The 21,161-nt window shown below is 43.5% G+C and overlaps 1 protein-coding gene across 7 annotated transcripts in view; it reads left to right on the forward strand.

Annotated features, from left to right (window-relative positions):
* Positions 1–21,161, forward strand: part of LOC105919040 (neuronal PAS domain-containing protein 3) — a 1,017,839-nt gene that overhangs the window by 893,637 nt on the left and 103,041 nt on the right. For all 7 annotated transcript variants that reach the window (XM_036134634.1, XM_036134641.1, XM_036134635.1 and 4 more), the window contains one exon: positions 1,203–1,383. In XM_036134634.1, coding sequence (XP_035990527.1) covers positions 1,203–1,383 — 181 coding nt within the window. The remainder of the gene's footprint in view (positions 1–1,202; positions 1,384–21,161) is intronic.

The following is a 21,161-nucleotide window of genomic DNA, read 5'->3' on the forward strand; positions in this document are numbered from 1 at the left end:
AGGGGCACAGCGTAGTGTGTGTTGAGGTAACATCAAGCGCATTAGCTTTAAGGGCTTTATTTTATTATTAGTTCAGGCTGATGTGCGATGCAGATATCTGTCCTAGTGGAAAATGCAATCCTTTGAAAATATTCAAGACATTACTGCATGTACAAATATACAAACAATATTCTTTGTTTTATTTATGTGTTTTTTATTTCTAATGATTTATGTACTAGCCTGCACAGTGGTGCAATGGGTAGCACTGTTGCCATACAGCAAGAAGGTCCTGGGTTCAAGTCCTATCCTTGCCCTGAGTCTTTCTGCATGGAGTTTACATGTTCTCCCTGTGTGTGCATGGGTTCTCTCCGGGTACTCCAGCTTCCTCCCAGAGTCTAAAAACATGACTGTTAGGTTATATGGCCTTGCTAAATTCTCCTTAGGTGTGAGAATGCTTGTTTGTATCTGTGTTGCCCTGTGATAGGCCTGTCCAGGGTGTATTCCACCTCTTGCCCATTGACAGCTGAATATAGGCACCAGCACCCCTTGCGACTCCACAATGGATAGGTGTTTGAAAATGGATGGATTTATGTACTTTTTTTATTCTTTGATTTCCCAGACTTCTTTAAAGTGATAATGTCACACAGTAAACCATAATAGTGGCAGAGTGCACAACACCTACGGCTGGAGGTAGTGCAGAAGCCCCCATCCCCCAAGTGTTCACCAACACTAGGGCCTTACCGGGCCTGTTAAAAACCAACACAAGTGGAACAGATCATCTAACAGATTTAAGTTTCTGGGCCTCGCCAAAATGTTAATACTACTTTGAGTCAGAAACTTTGAGAAGAAACATGTTGGTAAAATTAACAGTTCTTAATGTGAGGGAAAAGTGTGACATTAATGTTGGGTTATACGTTGTGACAGTGCGTGTTTGCAAGAACAAAAAAAAACTTCAGGGATTTATCTTCCTGGTAAACAAGTGGAAAATGTTGTAGGCTACGTTTTGCAGAAAAGGCAGTGTGCAGCAACAGGTGTTAGGGATGGATGTACTGAATTACTCCAAACCTTGTAGAGCTGCAGAACACTTCCCATGACATCTTATTAACAGCACTTTTAACTGTAGGCATGGAGTCACTTCACTCTTCAAATCACAGCGTAAAAGAAGTGAGAAAGGTACAGGGAAAGGACAAATGTAAAGTTTGATGGATGAATTGTTTTTACAGGTGGAGCTGACAGGAAGCAGTGTATTTGACTACGTACACCCTGGTGATCACGTGGAGATGGCAGAACAGCTTGGCATGAAGCTTCCTCCAGGGAGAGGGATGTCTCTGTCCCAGGGAGCTGTCAGTGAAGACGGGGCATCCTCTACTTCTTCATCATCACACCCCGAGACACCTGAACCAGGTAGGAGTTATGCGACGGAGACTCAACCAAGTATGGTTGTAGCCAATCAGAATGAAATCAATTAGGTAGAGCCACATATCATTACTGTACCCAAACATTTTACTGAGGGGTGTGTGTGTGTGTGTGTGTGTGTGTGTGTGGGGGGGGGGGGGGGGGGGGGGTATAGATTGCCAAAACAACTCCTACAAAAAGCTGGAATTATTTTTTTAATAAAAGTCTTTGGAGAATTTACATATGTAGCGATATCAACTACATGAAGTGGTTTATATAATGATGTCATGGCACCTTTAAAAGACCCACGAGTTACAATGAATTGTCCATATGAACTAAATATTTTAATCATCAGATACAGTTTTTACGCCATAAAACTTGACTGCCTTGACAAAATCCAAGTAGAGTAGATAATGGTAAAATGTTGATATCAAGGGAAGTTTACTTTACCTGTTAAATTACAAGATAAACTGGGTTTATAGAATTTATGGTGTCCACAGGAACCAACCCATCAGCAGGTAATGTAACTACTGTTAGGGGGGGAATGATTGACTGATGCCTTGCATGCAAAAAGAACACAGCCGTTGGGCGCATTCCTTCAACTGCCAAGGACCCCGCCGGTTTCCTTAGGGCACTGCCTTTAACTCTGTGGAAAGATAGGAGCCACATTTGGGGAGGGAGAGGGGGAAAAAAAGCATATTTTACACTTTATCCTTGACAGTGTACAGTTTGAGATATGAAAAAAACCTCAGCACAAGAAAGTCAAGTGAGTCCATGTAGAATTGAGCATCAGTTTTGTGTGTGTGTGTGTGTGAGTGAGTGTATGCAATTTATCCATGAACGCTGTCCAGAGGCCATTGTCCTTGATATGATGGAAAGTTTATCAACTGGCGCCACAGTTCTGAACCCATCCACAGGTGTCCACAGGGGGATGGGGAGGGGGGCCATAACATCCAGGGGAGTTTTGACAAGGGGGGAAGCCAAAACACAAAATACACTTTTTAATTTGAGAGCAAGCTGCACAAATTTTCTGTCAGTCTTGAAGTCTATGACACTTGGTTATCGTGGTGAATCCAAGCTTCCGAATTTGTTTGGCTTTTTCGCCTTGAAGCAAGCGTGCATATCCAAGATTTTATCCCATCTCACCCTTGAGTTAAACTACCGCAGCCAGCCTGCGTCCCATCGCACCCAGCTTGCAGCTCTGCTCATCCAGTTTACGGTTCTGCTCGTTCACAGCCTTTGTGTGCGCATCAAATGCAGCCGGCAGTCTGATCATGGCCATAATTGCCACCGACATCCTCTGTAATTGTAGATACATCAGGTATCCTCCAAATCCAAATAGAAGAAATCCGAGTATCACAAATCCAAACATGTATATGTCTTCAACGTCCTCGACTGACAAAATCGAAAAACACACCATCCTCTACCTGTTCCAGGAGTCCAGGGTGTATCCCACGAAGTGTGTCCCGTCAGGACAGGACAGGTCCCCTTTACCCTGCTTTACCGTCAAAATTTGTTTATCAATTGCATTGAGAGACCAGCAGACCAGATCCATTGTTTCAGAATTTGGGTGATATGAACAGAGGGCTCAGAAAGACAAGACACAGCAAAAGCAGGGACAGCAGGGAGGTAGGAAGCAGCAGCAACAGGAAAAAGTGACCACCTCCACCAAGAGACATAACAGAATTCCAATATGTTTCGTCATTGATTATGTTTTCTAATCTGAGTGTTTTGGTATTTTCAGCCTGCATTAAAGTACCACTGAACAGCTGTTAATGGAAAGAATGTTATTTGATATACTTTTGTCATGAATAGGTAATACCATTACCTATTAGGTATCCTACATTAAGTTATTTCAATTTGTTTTAAAGTTTATGCTTAATATTTTAAACACAGACAATATTTGTATTAATTATGAAAGCCATTACTAAAATCTGATATGAGCTGAACATTGTTTTGCAATGGCTGTCTGCTGAAAAACTTTCATCCTTCTACTGATTTTCTTCCAGGAGTTATAGAAGGGTCAGTGACAGAGCACCCTCTAGCACAGTGGTCTCAAACTCCAGTCCTCGAGGGCTGGTATTTTGCAACTTTTCAATGAGTCTCCGCTTCAACACACCTGACTCCATTAGCAGAGCTCTGCAGAGCTCAACTGGATGCTTGTGAGGTAGTTTAGATATTTGATTTAGGTGTGTAGGGCAAGGGACACATTTTAAAGTTGCAGTACACTGGACCTTAAGGATTTGAGTTTAGACCACTGCTCTAGAGTCACATAATCAGATAGATCAGAGAAAATTATTTAACTTTTTAGACATAGGAGTAGCTCCAAACAAATGTATTTCCTTTATAATAGCAGCAGTGTTTTCTTTCTTGTGTCTGATGTTCCTAATAAGGCTCCATCAAAACACGTTGCTTGTTTGGTGCACACAACTCATCCATTAAAGTGTCCATTAAAGTGGTAAATGGAGTGACATAGTTTTGTGTGTGTCCATAACGAAAGTGCACCCTTGTAACACACAAAACTTAAACTCCAAATTTAGCTTCAGTAACTTGTCTTCCATGAACTAATGTATTAGCTTTGCTACCATTAAACAGTTAAAGAAATTAGGGGAAGCTAATGCTAACTGCTAAAATGACCGTCACTTAGGGTTACCAGACCAGACTATTTTCAGCCACAATAGGACATAACAGTTGTCTGCCTCAATACAAACCAGCTCATGTCTCATCCTCTAATGGAACTCATGTTGAAGGTGTAGTGCTAGACAAGAACAAATCACAGGCAACTTTATTAAAACAAAGAACAAATATTGAGAGGCTTCACAACGTATGCAAACAGGTATTCAAATGACCGTCACACAAAGACTGCTTTTCCAATCATGCCACCAGAGCAACCAAAAAATGTTACCTGTTACTGTAATGGGCTAATAGCTCTTGTTGCTATTAGCCCAGCAACAAGACAACCACAGACGGATTAAAGATAGAAATGGACCGCAAACTTATTGTTGATGAGGAACACAGCTGCTCCAACTGTTTGGCCGTAATATTTCCCTCTCAATGCTGTTTGTTGAATGTCTTTGTTTGTGGCAATGGTTTCATAATAGTGTTTAGGTGATATCTGTTGACAAAAATCAATGTGTGGATTTTGCTCTGTAAACTCTTGGATTAGAGCAGCACAGTTGTGCAGTTGGTAGCACTGTTGCCTTTTACCAACCTGGGTTCAAATCCCATCCTGGGGTAATTCTGCATTTTCTCCATGTGCATGTTTGGGTTCTCTCTATGTACTCCCACTTCCAACACCATAACAGGTTAGTTGGTCTTTTCAATTTACCCTTAGATTTGTGTGCATGATTGTTTGCCACGGTTGTCTCCGCAGCAGCGGAGACAACCGTGGCAGGAGCTGCAGCACAGGCTTGCGGACGGAGGTCTGGGTGGAGGTGGCCTGCGAAGGATCTGGGTGTAGGCAGCCTGCTTAATCCACTCAATCTCCTCCGCTAGCCTGGTGATCCCAAGGACGGACAACGGAGTGGTCTGGTCTTTATAAATGTTCCACAGGCTCTCCGCTGTACCCACCCACACCCAGGGCGGGTCAGTGCGTAAAGAGTCCAGTAGTTTCCTCAGGTTGAGGAACATGAGTTCCGCCATGGAGCTCAGGTGGGAGGTGGCTGTGGGCCCCGGGCTCTGTGTGGGTGACGGGTTCATTTGGCCGGATCGTTCTGTCAGGGTTTTGTAGATTGAACCCGAATTCAGCCACACACAGAGCCACAATTAAAGAGTCTTTATTAAAGGGAATGAGTGGTGGGATGAAGAACCAGGAGACTGTACCAGACTGGAGCAGGCGTGTGATGATGGCTGGAGCTAGACGGCGGAGCTAAGGCTTGGCAGGTGAAGGGAGCAGAGGCTTGGCAGATGTGAGAAGCAGGCAGCAGGCGTGAGGCAAGGACGAGGAACAAATGCAGTGAGGATGCCGTCAGTGGAGTACAGCAGACGATCCGGCAGGGAATGGCAAACTGAGGTGAGTATATATAGGAGAGCTGGTAGGTGTATTGAGTCCAGGATAATTAGAGCAGCAGGAGAAACAGATCAGGCTTGGAGTGGGACTGAGCAGAGTGAAAAGTGATCCCTGACAATACTTAATCCCAGCTCTTTGAACTGGTCAGTAATCTTCCTTTTTTAAGTTACTGCAGAGCTCATCTAAACTGTGTTTCCTTACTTATTTTCTAAACTTAATTTGTCCTGTTGAGGGTTGCAATATTGGGTAAGGCGGGTGTTGCTGAAGACTGCTCTGTTCCAAGCAATCAGTGAGTAAGAGGTGAAGTACATCCTGGACCAGTCATTTGTTACCAGTCATTTGCAGCACAAGACATATGGGGCATACAACCATACACTCACAAATTCACTCCTAGAATCAGTTTAACACCATCAAGTTCCTCAACATCCCTGGTTTTGAACTGTAGTGACTGATGGAAAATCTAGCCAGAAAAATGCTAATGAAGTCATGGTGTATACGTATGTCCCACCTCCATACGTGTTTTACTCACTAAACTGCTTCATTGTGGCAGAGAGTGAGCAGTGGTGGATTTATTTCCAAATTCCTCTATCATCTGTCCTTACTCTAATTTTGATAAAGTTCTGATACTTGCTTTCTAGTATCTCCTTATTCACTGCTGTATTTTAGAATGTAACTTTTATTATTCTAAAGTGGAAGGACTCACAATTCTCCCTGGAAATCTTTGTCCTGTCTCTTCCATTGCTTCATTTATCTATCTTCCACCGCACCACATGTTCAAGACTTTTTATCTTCAAAATGCTTTTCATTGCACCCTCACGGTCTCACAAGCTGATGATAATTTAAGCATTAGGGGAAAATCCATTTATAAATTAAACAAAATGACTTGATATCCATCAAGTCCCTTAGTTCATCAGCCTGTTCAAACAAGGAGTTGAAGATTGGCTTTGTGGCGACCAGTGTCTTCAGAGACGACATGGTAATTAGATCTGCTGCGGATTTATTCTGGGCTGATTGGGGTTGGTGATGGGTTTGTGTGCATGTGTGTATCTGTATGGGTAAAAGATTTTTAAATTAGTTGGAATCTATTGGAGGTCCATATTTTAGGTTTGTGTTCCTTTTTTCCTCTGACTTTGTGTAATGATATAACAAAACTTCCCCATGCACTTAACTAAAAAAGGGAGTGGAGCTATGGGGATATCTGTGTGGTCATCAGTGTCAATTCTTCTGGGGAGATAAAAGCAAATACATAAATGTTTTTTTCACTATGGATTTGCCCTAAAAGTGGAAAAACATTAGAACACCAACTATGAAAAACAGGAGAAGGGGTTTAGTGTGTATATTTCAGTAATTACTCAAGTTAATTTGACCTAAGGAAGGAAAAAGAGAGAAAAAATATAGGGAGGAGAAACATGTTTGTTCTCCAATGTTAATTTGTCTAGAGAGACATAGGAGGAGAGGCAGGGGATGTAGGGACATGTTTGAATATGCATCAGTGTTTAGCTATGCTAATTTGTCTACATAAAAAGATGGAGAAAGGAGGCATAGATTTGAGGAAGAATGCAAGAATTTGAAGGAGTGATCCCTAATGATACTCTAACCTGTGAGGAAGAGTTAGGATTCATGTATGTAGTATTTAATGTAAATTTACCTTGAGCAGAAGAATGGTGTCAGCTGAATGAATATATTTGTATGTTGTAAACTAACTGCTGAACCGCATGTTTTACACACATAGCTTACAGCAAAAACCTACCCAAAGAAAACATCTTGAAATATCAGAAGTTTTAGACAGTAAAAGGCATACTGGGTTCCCATTGTTTTACTGAATAATGTGGTGTTTCTATTGTAGACTTCTGTAGTAATAAAAATCATTTTAAAGTTCAAAAGTATATGCAGCAGTTTTTCTTCAGTAATTTTTAACAGAATTCATCCAATGTCTGTCTTACCTTCCAATGTCTGACAGTTGAACGTTCTCTGCAAAATAATTTTATCATCTTACTCATTACATAGCTGTTTCTACTCAGTACTGTGTCAAGGTTCACCTTATCTCATTCAATGCACAGTAAGTCTTAACAAAAAACTAGAACTACAAGCAGTTATTAACGGGTTCCAAGCCCACGCACCGCCCCCTTTGAGCATGTTCCTGGACTTCCCTCATCTCATTGCTGAACAGTTTTGTACTCCATTCAGCATTTGAGAATGCTTAAAAAGACACCAAAATCTTTCTGTTAGCGCAATCCAATTATATTGACCAGGTTTCTTTGCAAAGAAATGAGCAGAAAGCAGAATAGAAATGATAAGAGTAACTCAACAAACATTATAAAGCCACTGCCTTTCAGCAGTGGCTTTATAACTACTGCAGGAAGATCTCAAAGTATCTTGTGTAAGTTGGTTAAAACTTAGCATAATTTAGTCATATCTGCTTTTCCCTGGATGTCCATTTTTTATAGTTACTTCTTACCGTTCCCCTGCAAAAGCTCACTTCTCAGAGTCTTCTGTTGGGAGAAAGGTGGCATTTCTCCATCCAGCTTCTGGAAAGCAACAGCTCAGAAAAAACATTTGTTAGTATTTAGGTAAGGCATGCAGTCAAAACCTGGTCCTCTTAATGTCAGTTTAATGTGCTGTTGTTTCTAAGTACTGGCTGATCCTGGGAAGATATAGCAAACAGCATCTTTTCTTTACTTTTCTTTCTAGTAATTTTGTTTTAAAATGTCTCCTTTCACATTATTATGTATTTCTGTGTTCATGGAAATATAAAAAGTTCAGCCAAACAGACACAACTGATGCTCACAAAAACAGATGAACTTACACGCGACTAATCTCTAATGTTAACCTTTCATGCTTTTATGTGTCTCGTCTTATTTGTGCTTCTTGTGCCAAGGTATTTGATATCTCAAACAGTATTCTGTATTAGGATGAAGTTTGAAATATGTGTTTTTCCGCTCCCTTCCAATTTTGGCCCCTATCTTTCCACAAAATAATGACAGCGCCCTGTGGGCACTGTGTAAGCGGTGTCCTTGGCAGCATGGCCTCAGTAAATCGTCTCCCCCTGAAATGCTTGTGATGTATGTGATGGCGGTAGTACTGAAACAGTAATTTCCCTCTGGGGTCATTAAAGTATTTCTGATTCTGATTCTAAGTCTGAAACATTACTTTGTCACTGGAGATGCCAAAAATAAAAGCAAATAAAAATTTTTAACAAAGAAATAACCAAAATACAAGAAAATGAACAAAGGAAAACATCTCCCAAGGAGGAAAAATGTTTGTCTCATTAATACACAGATTATTGACTTATTTCATAGCTTATGACTATGTGAATTCACTGTTAGTAATGCTTTTAAATATATACAACTTTCCAAATCTCCGTTGGTCTAAGGTAAAAACTTTAAAGTGAACTGACTTACACTTTGTCCAACACAATTATTCATCAGTGGAAGCAATGATTTTTCTCTTTAAGTTTCTGAGTTCTATTCAATTCAATTCAATTCAATTTTATTTATATAGCGCCAAATCATGAAACATGTCATCTCAAGGCACTTTACAAAGTCAAGTTCAATCATATTATACAGATTGGGTCAGATTATACAGATTGGTCAAAAATGTCCTATATAAGGAAACCAGTTGATTGCATCAAAGTCCCGACAAGCAGCATTCACTCCTGGGGAAGCGTAGAGCCACAGGAAGAGTCATCTGCATTGTACATGGCTTTGCTGCAATCCCTCATACTGAGCAAGCATGAAGCGACAGTGGGAAGAAAAACCACCCATTAACGGGAAGGAAAAACCTCCGGCAGAACCGGGCTCAGTATGAACGGTCATCTGCCTCGACCGACTGGGGTTACGGAAGACAGAACAGACGCACAACAAGAGAAACAAAAAAGCACAGAAGCACACATTGATCTAGTAATCTGTTCTACATTAGATGGTAGTAGCGGGTGAGCCGTCTTCTCTGGATGATGTCACAGTTAACAGAACGCCAGACCAGGTGTACCTACTATGAAGAAAAAGAGAGAGAGCAAAAAGTTAAAAGCTGAAATGACGACAGTCATTTCAATGTAATACAATGCAAAACTGGAGAACAGTAGACTGAAGAACAGTAGAAATCAGTAGAGTGAGAAAATTCTAGTGTTTTTTGCAATAAACACCCTAATTCAGCACATCAAGAACAGTCTAAAACAAAGCCAAGAACGATATTTGAGCTATACAGAAACGATAAAATTTATATATATATATATATATATATATATATATATATATATATATATATATATATATATATATATATATATATATATATATATATATATACAGAGCTATATGCACACAGTAGACTGTGCAGTGTACAAGACTGCTAAACAAGAAATACATTCATGCAAGGCAGCCCCCAGCCCGCGCCCGGAGTAAACGCCAGCAACAATAAATCAAGTATGTTAATTGAATATAAAAATGAAGCTTATTTTTGCCAGATGTTAGAAACAGGGCAGTTTAGTCCAACTACTCTGTCCTTCCGACATTGAAGGATAGCGCACTCTCTGAGAACACCAACATCAGTCATTCACAGACATCGCGCTATATCCAACATGGGAGCTCTTCGGATTTAGTTTTCCCTGCGTCGCTCTCATCAGCATCACGGGTTGGTTTTGATGTGAGTGGCTGAAGTAGCATGTCAAAAAATATGACGGACAAGTGGTTTATCCAATCAAGGATTTTTGATAAGGCCCCTTATGAAATACATCTCCAATGGAGCGATTCCAGATGGATGTGTGGAGCTATGTGGAGTTTAGCAGAACTACATCCATCTGGCGAGAGTCAGGTTAATGAGTTTGTCCTCCCTTCCCGGCTTTTCCTGGTCCATCCATCCTGTTGTAAAATGCGCCACTACATCACATAGTGGAGTCTCTCAGATTGGTTGACGCTACACGTCCAGCTGCAAAAGTTCAGATTTTCCAACCCTAGTGTCTGCAACTTTGGACACTTGAAATCTCAAAATGGGGCTGTCCACAATGCACAGAGAGCATCAAAACTTGCCATGTCAGATGTGTGAAACATGGCATAGGACTTCATGACACTCCTAGACGCTCATCTACCAAAGACTTTGCATCTAAACCAGATGTCACTGATGTCCAAATCACATTCGGTCTGAAAGCAGCATAAGGCTTATGGCATCAGTCTGCCTCAACATTATTTGCAGATTGTGGCAAATTAATGCATTGCGCTGTCTAACCTTCTTCATTAGCTCTCACTTTATAGTCTATATGAGTTGACATGGGTGATGATATGCATATTAAAGACTGTGCATATCACTTGTCTAAATATTGCTCAGGCCTTCTCTAACAATCAAATGTTTACAGCGGTTTTACCTAATTTTTGGGTTGTAACAAAATGTTAATTTAAATTAAACAATCCAGTCCCTTCTGCTACTGTTCATGCACTTTATTTATAATTTAGTTCAGAATGCCCTATGACTGTTTTCAATGATAAAAGTATTATCCTTTATCATTTGCTCTTCTTCTGAAAATTCCCCCGATTTCCATAACAATCCAATTGAAAAACAGTTTTATTTTACTTAGTAATCATTCTTACAAATCAGCTGCATTGTAGACAAGCTTAATGTGAATTATTCTTATGTAAGGGTCAGCCGTCAGTTGAAACCTGAAGTCTTCAGCTTGCCTTGTCTCGCAGACTGCTCTCTTGTAATATATCAGAAAGCTGGCCCCATCAATTTAATTACAGTCACACTCATAAAGTGCTAAAATTGGAGTTAGAACACAAGATGACCTTGGAGGAAACAACCTCCTTTGAAGCTTGACGCCTCTTGCCAACACACTCTTGCAGTTAAAGAGACTCATCTTTAAAAGCACATGACGCAATTTGACTAATATCCGTCAAACTGGGGCTGAGAGCCCTCATGTCTCCAACTGTTCTTAAGAATAAGTGGTTAAAAATTATTACTCATAAGTTTAATTCAGAGTCAAACGAAAGGAAAGAAAAACTCCTTGTAGCTCTTACTGTCTCTGCCTTTAAAATCACATTTTATAAGCCCAGTGTCTGGTAGATATTCAGAATGCATCTGTTTTCTGCCGCCTGTTGACTTTGAATATAGACCCTGGAGGTGACTTATAATGTCTGAATATAGTTAAGAGGTCTGAATGAGAGTAATGTGTACATTGCAAAGTCAAGTTTCAAGTTTGTTCTTTTAATCTATGTTCTAAGATTCTGTTAGAGCTACCGCACCCTGGTGGCGGTGAAACACCCCAGTGGTCCCGGTCCGTTTTACCCTTCAGACGACCGCCACTTAACTATACTGGAGACGTAAGACTCTCGAAACAGTAAAGTATATTTCTATTATTTTAATTCCCACAAGGTCAGAGAAAATGGTTACAATTACACCAGCGCTGATGGGCTCTTGATCGGCAAGACGCGCCGTCTGCTCATCGCATATACATTATATAGAGATCTAGGTACACACCCACGCAAGGGCTGTACGCTTCCTGACTGTGTCATCAGTAGGGAAAATGTGTCACCACCAGGGTGCTATCTGACAGATATGTGCCAATCTTTGTGTTAGTGCTATCTAAGTGTGCCCTGTGGCTCCCAGTCAGGCTGTCTCCACCACTGATCCAAGGATATCCTTACAGACCCCCCCATGATGTGCCTAAATGACACATCATTAAGGAAGATCATCCGGACCCAGATCAGTGGTAGAACCGCCCGCAGGCTGTCCCTCTGCAAGAACAATCACATCCCCTTGTTACCCCGTAAACCTATATGTAATCAGGAGGTTCCATCCGGCTAGCACGTGGATCCCTGCCCTCCCCCCAAGGGTGGGAACGCCATTTCTCCGGTAACCTTCTGCGTAGTGTAGTGTAGTGTAGTGAGCTAGCCCAAATCATTCTATATGTGCTTGATTAAGGAAAGAGAGAGAGAATAAACACTGCCCCTAAGCACAGCTTTAAAATCTGACTAAGCATCATGTGAATCAGTTAATGTAGACCCTAACAGTCGTCCTCTTTTCCACCTCTGTATGCTCCTTCTGTCTTCCAACCAGGCGTGGTCCTCCTCTGGAGAAGGAATGGTTATACACAGTATACAATTTGACATTCAAGCATGGCTCTAATATGGGAGGACACAAATCATTCTTTAGCCATGCCTTTCTTGCATAACACATTTAGACCTTGCGGAAATAACTTAAGTGATTTTTCTGTATATATAAATTGTTTAAAAAATCCTTCAAATTAGTGGCGTCCTTATCTCAATGTGATCAGACCAGAACCTCTTGTCTGAATGCGTTTGACCCTCTTTCTGCTCACTAATTACAGCTCTGACTTAAAATCATTAACATTTCTAGGTTTTAAAAAAATTTTTTGATTTTCTTTATGCTACAGAGGAAGATCCGGTTACTCGCTTCATTTCACCTTGTGTGTCCTCCCCCATAATATTCATAATCATTTACTTCACACTGTATCTGTTCCGATTCTATTCTTAATCATGTTGACCACTGTTTAAAATAAAATAAAAAATCGAAGCATAAAGGATATTAGGAGAGAAGGTTTTCTCCCCTCTTAGTTCAGACATCGTTGTCTGTGGGGCTTAAAAGCCGGATCACAGTCTCCCCCTCATCGGCTCCTATGTGCAAAGGAGCCGATGACTGAACCATCGACATCTGGTAGGCAAGAGGAGCGGCCCACCCTCTCGCAGCTTGGGCTCCCAAAGCCTTGTCCACGCACCTGAAAAACAGTGCCCGTAGGCACGGCCCACAACAGCAGGCACAGACAGCAAACATTGCAACAACAATGACTGAAGAAGAGAATATACTCACGACAAAACTTCCCCACTTTCCAAACCATTTTTCCATCACCGCAGTGAATTTGTTTTCTATTCCAGAGTCAGCGTTTAGCTCCTTTGACAAAGACTGCAGGCCTCTTATTGCTTTTGTTAGGGATCCATCAGGAGCTGTGTTATTTGGGATAAAAGAACAACATGCATCGCCGATTATACTACACGCCCCTCCCACCTTTGCCAGGACCATGTCCAAAGCCAATCTATTTTGATAGGCGACTAAGGATGTGGCAGAAAGCTGTCCATGAACTGCCTCAAACCCATCTCGAGTAAGGTTCGAAAGCCTTTGTACATTATAATGTATATAATTAATTCGATCAACATTTTTGTTTGGGGTGATCCATATAAATATAGATTCAAACCCCGCTGCAACCTGATTGGCCAATTTATACTCATCGGGCACCCCACGCGGGATCCCGATTGCATCAATCCACACAGGTGAATCTTTAAACAGATCTACAGATCGTCTCCTGACATGGTTACGGGTAACATCCTCCAAGGATGCTGACCAGTCCGCTTCGGACACGACCTGGATAGGTGACAGCAGGGAAACTAAAGCACATCGGCCCCTCCAATTCACAGGCAGCCAACCCCGCAAGGTGTCACCACCGCAATACCACCACACGTCAGCCCTGTTCACCAGTAACTGTCCAGCAGTTCTAACCCCTGTCAGGTCGTAAGTGATCACACAGTATTTAGGTGACAGACGACCTACTCTAAAGTGCCCGTCTGCAGCGTTCCCATTATTAAAGCAAGTCACCTTCGTTAACATTGTCGGTTGGAAGATGGGAGGCGTAGTGTTTTGCGGGGCCACTGGAAAAATGGCATCCCATCCAGCACATCTCGAGTTCAGATTATCATTGGACATAACCTGAAGTAGGCAGTTGATATCACTTGAATTTGTCGCTGGGCTGGAACCATTGGTTGTGTATTCGAAAGCGGTTTCAGTAAGAATCAGATTTGGTCTGGCCTGTGCACATACAATGCAATTTCCCTTCTGGGCTTTGTGCGCCGCGTCCTGAATCAACAGGAGCCAGGTGTTTTTCTGGGAGTACCCTGTAGCTAATTGCAGCTGTTGTGAGTATGAAATCTTAGTGCTATCAAAAGCCCGCACACGGGCTGTCTGTACTGGGTCCTTAGCTTGATAGTTAGGGTGTTGTGAGCCCAACAGATTAAAACGTATGAGCCCTTTAGTATCTACGCCTGTGGCTTCCACCCCCAAAATAAGGTAAAACCCTTTATCCCCCTGTTTCTGACAGTTATTGAGCTGGTGTTTGCCGCAGTAATACACGTTCTTCCTAAGGTCCGTCACACTCAGTAGCAATGGATTTAACCCCATGTCTTCCCCCCCCATGGAGGTCGTGGTCAGTTGCCCCCTCATCAGCCCAATTTTCTTTTCCTGTAGTTCTTTCAAGTCACCTGATTGTGGTGCTACATACCCCCCTGGGCCAGTGTTCCAGCCCACATAACTCCATCGGGGACACCATGTGCCCCCAACAGGTGCGCCATACAGGAAGTGACACATGTAAACGTCATAACCCCTCCAAGTTGTAGGGTCCCCCCCACAGTCAATGACGTCACAGAGATCGAATTGGAAAGTTACTGAGCTACCCAGAGTATAGTTTAACTCTAAGCCACCGTAATATTTGATGCAGGGATCCGACGATCTTTTCCAGACCGGCGCATCGCGCTTGGCCCTGTGCACAAACGATCTAGAATCGTTCATGCGGGAGGTTGTGGTATCAAAATGAGTTTGTTCAGCATAGATTAAACTAGAAACAAAGAAAAATAAAATCAAACTAGACTGTCCTCCCCCCGATACTTTGCTGCAACACAGCAACATTCTTACTCCTCAATGTTTTCTCCAATATCCCTCAGGTGCTTTCTGATTTCTCTGAGGTTCCTCTCTGTGGAAGGTGTGCCCTTTCTGCAGTGTGATTTGTGCCAAGATCTGCTTACCTTGGTTTCAGCTTCGTCGAGCCAAACCTTCAGACTGTAAGTGGTTGAGCTTACCACCTTAAAGGGTCCAATCCACCTGGGGTCTTTCCACGTTCTGTGGAACACTTTTCTGTATATCCACTCCCCAGGGGCAATCTGCTCCGGAGTCTCTCCCTTTGGTTCTCCAGTCAGGGCTTCCTGTGTGTTGTGAGACAAAAACTTCACAGCAGACTGCAATTGTTGGACATAATGCGTTAGCTCCTCCTGTTGTAGCTCCAAACTGGGTTCACAGCCCTGTTGGAGAGAAGAAGTGAAAGGACAGGGCATTGTCCTTCCTGTCAAAAGTTCATGGGGAGACAGCCCCATGCGATCAGTGGGTGATGATCTAATTGAGAACATCACCAATGGCAGCGCAGTCAGCCATGTCATCCCAGTATCAGCACAAACTTTAGCCAACTGCTCTTTGATTGTGCGATTTGTTCTCTCCACAAGCCCCTGTGAGGCCGGATGATAGGCTGAGCCAAACTTCTGTTTGATCCCAAAGTACTCCTCTACTTGTTTTAAGGAGTCTGAGGTGAAGTGTGTTCCGTTATCCGAACGGATGCTGAGTGGAACACCATAACGTGGGATCAGGTCATTAATTAGCCAATTAATGACCTCTCGTGCAGATTCTGTTTTGGTGGGCGTGGCTTCAACCCACCTGGTGAAAGTATCAACACAAACAAGCAAATATCTACATCCTTTCACCCTTTTGTCTTTTCCCATGTCCACAAAATCAATAACAACCTCCTGCCAAGGTTTGCTGGGAACAGGAAATGCTCCCATTCCAACTTTCAATGTTCGTTTTGGGTTGTAATGGCAGCAAATGGAGCAAGTATTTACAAAATATTTACAAACATCTTTGATGAAAGGGTGCCACCACTTTTGGCTAATTAGCCTTAGCATTTTTTCACTGGACTGGTGGCCCCTGTGGTGCGCTTCTTCACAAAGAAGCAACAGAAGTGCAGAGGAGGCCACAAGTCTCCCATTATGTGACCTCCATACACCCGTCTGTTCATCCTGTTTTGCCCCTTTTTCAACCCATGCCTGTTTTTCCTGGGGTGCTGCAGCTTTTTGCATGTCAATGACTTCCACCAGCCCCGTGTCTCGCGCAACAACGGGGGACTGAACCATCTGTGCTTTTGCTTTTACAGTTCTTTTATAAACAGCTACTGCTTTTGCGGCCGCATCAGCAGCGTTATTCCCCATTACTATCTTTGAGGCCCCCGATTGATGACCCGCGCATTTAATGACCGCCACGCATTCAGGTTTCGTCAAGGCTTCTTTCAAGCGCAGCATGTGATCAATGTGTTTGACAGGTTTACCGGCTGTGGTTAAAAAATCAGTTCTCAACCAGTGTTTTAGGTCGACATGGACTGTTCTAACTGCGTAGGCCGAATCAGTGTAGATGTTTAATTTTTTACCTTCATGCAGTTCGCAAGCGCGGATCACAGCGATTATTTCTGCTAGCTGGGCCGACGCCGGAGGCGGGATGACCTTAGCTTCCACGGTGTGCCATGTGCCCCTTGAAAAAAGGTTGAGATCGACAGCATTGCAGATAACAGCATAGGAGGCCACGATCCCCCCTGTTGGGGTAGCGTGGCTGTGACCATCTGTAAAAATGTCAATGACACCTGGAATGGGTTCTGTTAAAACAGAAGGGAAGACATTCATTTCATCTCTCACCAGAGCTTCGCAAACGTGGGGTGAGTGGTCCGATGTGGGAGCTGCCATGTTAGATTCGGTCCCTATGTAGAAAACATTGGGTTGGAGTAGGATGTCCTGGAGCTTGCCCGTTCGCTGCCTTCCTAGTGTGAATCTGCTGCTCGAAATGTAGCTTGCTACAGTGTGATTAGTGTGAACCCTGACATCTCGACCACGAGTGACGTAGGATGTTCCTTTTAACGCTTTAGCGATTGCACACAGAGCCCTGGTGCATGTTGGATGTCCCATCTCCACTGGTTCCAGCTTCGTACTATAGTAACACAACACTCTCCTGCCCATAGTACCAGGTTGCCACAAAACTGATGAAACAAAACCATTTTCTTCCTTCACATCTAGCTCAAACATTTTCGTTAGATCAGGGGATGCTAGTTCCGCAGCCTCATTCAGGTGTTGTTTTAAAAGAACAAGTGCCTGCTCTGCCTCACTTGTCCACACTAATGGTGCTTTCAGATGACCGTGCCCTGCCTCTGTGAGAAGTTTGCGCATGGGAGCTACAAGTGCAGTGAAGTCCGGAACATAGTTCTTGCTGTAGTTTGCTAAGCCCAAAAAGGACATCATTTCACGTACCGTGTGTGGTTTTGGGTGGGCAAGGATGCTCTGCTTGTGACTGTCTGTGATCCCCACTCCTGCTGCTGTGATAATTCTCCCCAGAAAAACGACCCTGGCACGACAGCACTGCATCTTCTCCTTGGAGACCTTGAACCCTTTAGAGTTTAACCAGGTCAAAAAATCTGCACTCAGCTGACTGACCTCTTGTTCCGTGGGGCCTGCCAAAAGGATGTCATCCACGTACTGCAGGATGCTGCACCTATCCAGCAAGGGATGGTCAAAATCCTGCATCAGCCTCTGCAACACATGATTGAAAAGCGAGGGGCTGTCCGTCAAACCCTGCGGCAGCCTGGTATAGGTATACTGCTGACCCTCAAAGGTAAAAGCAAACAGCTTCTGGCAGTCTGGATGGATCGGAACACAGAAAAAAGCGTTAGAGAGATCCATAACAGTGAACCATTTGAAGTCCCGCTCAAGGTTTGAAAGCATTGTGTAGGGGTTGGGCGTATCATAATGAGTCGATTTTAATCCAGAGTTTATCTTCCTCAGGTCATGCACCAAGCGATAGGTTTGTTTACCATGCTTCGCAACAGGTGTGATCGGAGTGTTGTAGGGAGAGTCACAGGGAACCAAGACACCAGACGACAACAAACCGGAGATAGTACCTCTGATGCCGTCAACCTTCTCAGGCGAAAGCGGGTACTGCGGTTGGTTCACAACCTCAGCCGTGGCCATCTGTAAATGGATGGGTGAAACATCACAGCACAGGCCAACATCAAATGGTCCTCTGGACCAAACAGTGTCTGGAACAGATTTCAAAAGCTGCAATGCAATTTCAGAATCTGTGTTTTCCCTTCCGTGACTTCTGCTCCTTTTCACTCTCTCCAACTTCACACATACCTTCCCCTCATAAATGAGTTTGTAGGTGTTGCAATTTGGGCTGTATTCCATGTGAGGACTGCCCTCCACCTTCTGCCAATCTGTCGCTTCGACTGCTTTTTTCACCATGGGCCCCAGGTTTTTTGCCTGTTCCCCGTTTGCGACCTTTAAGGTGAAGTGGGGATGCATGTCTGGAGCTAGCTGATACAGCATCTGCAACTCCTCAGGTAGTTTAGCTGCAGCGGCGACCCCTTGTGGTCCTATGAAAATGTTGCACCAACTCACCCACAGCAATAATTCATCAGAGCTGTACGTGTCCTGTAGCAGCTTCATGGTCATTTCCCATGCATCCTGATATTTGTCGATGTCAAACACCTGTTCTGGCGATCTCAGATAGTTCAGCGTAACATGTAGGGGATCTGCTGGGGTAGAGTAGGGGCGGAGAGAAGTTATCCAACCGTCCCAGCGTTCTGCAACATCCGACAAAGAATTGTCAGTACAATGCAGCACATTTCCCCACCACACAAAAGCATTTTGTTCTTCAATACACGGAGTCTGGTTCATTTGATTTATGTTGGAGTTCTGAGTTCTAACAATCCTGCCATTTGGGAAAATCACATCAGTGTATGAGAAGGAGCAAACCACTGCGGCCCTTAGAGCTGCAATCAAATCACGAGCCAGCAAGTTTATAGGGCATTGTTTTTCAATCAGAAACTCATGCAAAAACACCATGTCAGAGTCATCAAAAGGGAGCACACATTCAACTGGTTTTGAAAAATAACATGTCTGGCTGTTACCGGAAAATCCCATCACTTCAGTGAATCTGCTCGAGGTTGGGAGATCAAAATTTACAGTGCTGTAACGTGCCCCAGTGTCAAGCATAAAAGGGTAACTTTCACCCTGAATAAAGATGTCAAAAATTGGGGCAGGAAACTCCTCTAAGCCTACTTCTGTAATGGAACCCCGGCACCTTCAGTACTGTGGCATCTGATCGCTATTGGGTGCCTGGTGTCCGTATGACTGCTGTGGGGGTGGATTCTGGGGTGCTCGCCTGTCATGGTACGAGTACCTTGGTTTCTGCTGCTGCTGGGGATTCCGTCGATGGTTAGTGCATCCTCTTTCATAATGTCCTGGCTGGCCACACTTCCAGCACACCTCATCGTCTCGCCAATCTTGGGGGTGTCTGCTCGTCCCCCTTCTGTTATTTCTGTACCGCTGTGTACCATTTCCAGGCATTTGTCCCCGCTGAGCCCTCTGATACATCTGATATGAGACATCTGTGGGAGAGAGCTCATCCTGCTGCCCTAGGGGTTTGGAATCACTAACCATGTGTGTTTTCCCCGCCTTAATTTCCTTCCTCTTGTCATTGTTCCTTTCTTTTTGTTCCCATAGCTGTTCACTTAGGAGCTGTTGCTGAAGTTTTTTTATCTCATTATTACTTTGCTTCTCACCTTTATCCGCCCTCTCCAGGTGATGTATCAAGGTGGCCATCCACTGATCTAATGCCATAACTTCACCCGCAACCAGCCTCTCCATTTCTTCTTTAACAGTTCCTGTCTGGCCCTTTATCATGGCCTGCTTAAACAATTTTTGCAGCGTACTTGATAACGGATAAGATCCTGTTTGTTCTTCCCATACCTTCAGTATTCTGTCTACATATGCTTCAGCTGCCTCTCCTGTAAGGCGTGTGGTGTTATTTAAGAGGTTAGAATCTGTTCTTACCGGGTAAAACGTCCTCAGCATGTCCCATAGGCGATTCGCCACCGGAGCCAACGGGGCAGCTGCTCCTAGGTTGCTGGTTTTGGCACATTCCTCGATGGCGTGTAGTTCATGTGGTTCCAAGTAAGCTGATAGACCATTTCTTGCATCCCCAATAGCTAACACATGTCCGGTAAAGAGCTTCACGAACTCCATTATCCAAACATTTCCCCCTTTCCTAGGATCGGGCAGCATTGCCTTCATTTGCACGGCATCAGCACATGAGAAAGGGTTATATGTGACTGTCTGTACCTGACCTGCAGCATTATAGGTTTGGACCAATGGCATCTGAAGCTTGTGGCTTGCAGCCGATTTCGTGGGACCCGCTTCCTTACCTGAACGCAGGACGTATCTGGGACCCGATGCATCCAGTGGCTGGGAGTAGGCTGCCCTTTTCTGCAGTAGGGCGTTTGCAGGGTACATTTTATACCCTTCCCCCTTACCTTGTTCTGGTTTCTGCGTGTGGTCTCCTTCTGTGGGCACAAGTAGTTGGTCAATCAATTCTGAGCATTCCTGTATTCTACACGCCATGTTAGTCTCTTGCTCAGCTGCTTCACCAAAGTCGAGCAGTGTGTCTGATCTTATCTGCTGCGATACACTTACCTGTTCTTCCTCCTTTAACCCCCTTTTTTTTTCCCCTGTTTGTTTTATTCGTTTGCTTTCGACATCTAGTTTTTGTAGTTGCAACTGTAGCTCCAACTTTTTTCTCTCTATTTCTATCAGCTCCTCTTGTGTTGCACTATCGCTTTTATCTGCCTTGTATGTACGTTTGCTACAGTGCGTCCCGTCAGTTTCTATGTCATCTGTGTCATCTGATACCGTGGTTTTTAGGACGTTTCTTACCGCTTGTTCTATCGTGTCCCGCAGCAGGTCCTGTTTGCGTTTATCTAACCTCTTTTCTTCATACGTCGGTTTTATATCACAGTTTATCTGTCCCCCGCGTAGTTCTACGATAGGCATTTGCACAGTAGGGGCCGATGGAGTCACAACATGCTCAGCTTGGTACAACAATCCAGATTGCATTGTATCAACAGCACCCTTGGCAGACATGTGTG

The sequence above is a fragment of the Fundulus heteroclitus genome, unplaced genomic scaffold (assembly GCF_011125445.2).
Source record: "Fundulus heteroclitus isolate FHET01 unplaced genomic scaffold, MU-UCD_Fhet_4.1 scaffold_87, whole genome shotgun sequence".
In the NCBI taxonomy this organism is placed as follows: Eukaryota; Metazoa; Chordata; class Actinopteri; order Cyprinodontiformes; family Fundulidae; genus Fundulus; species Fundulus heteroclitus.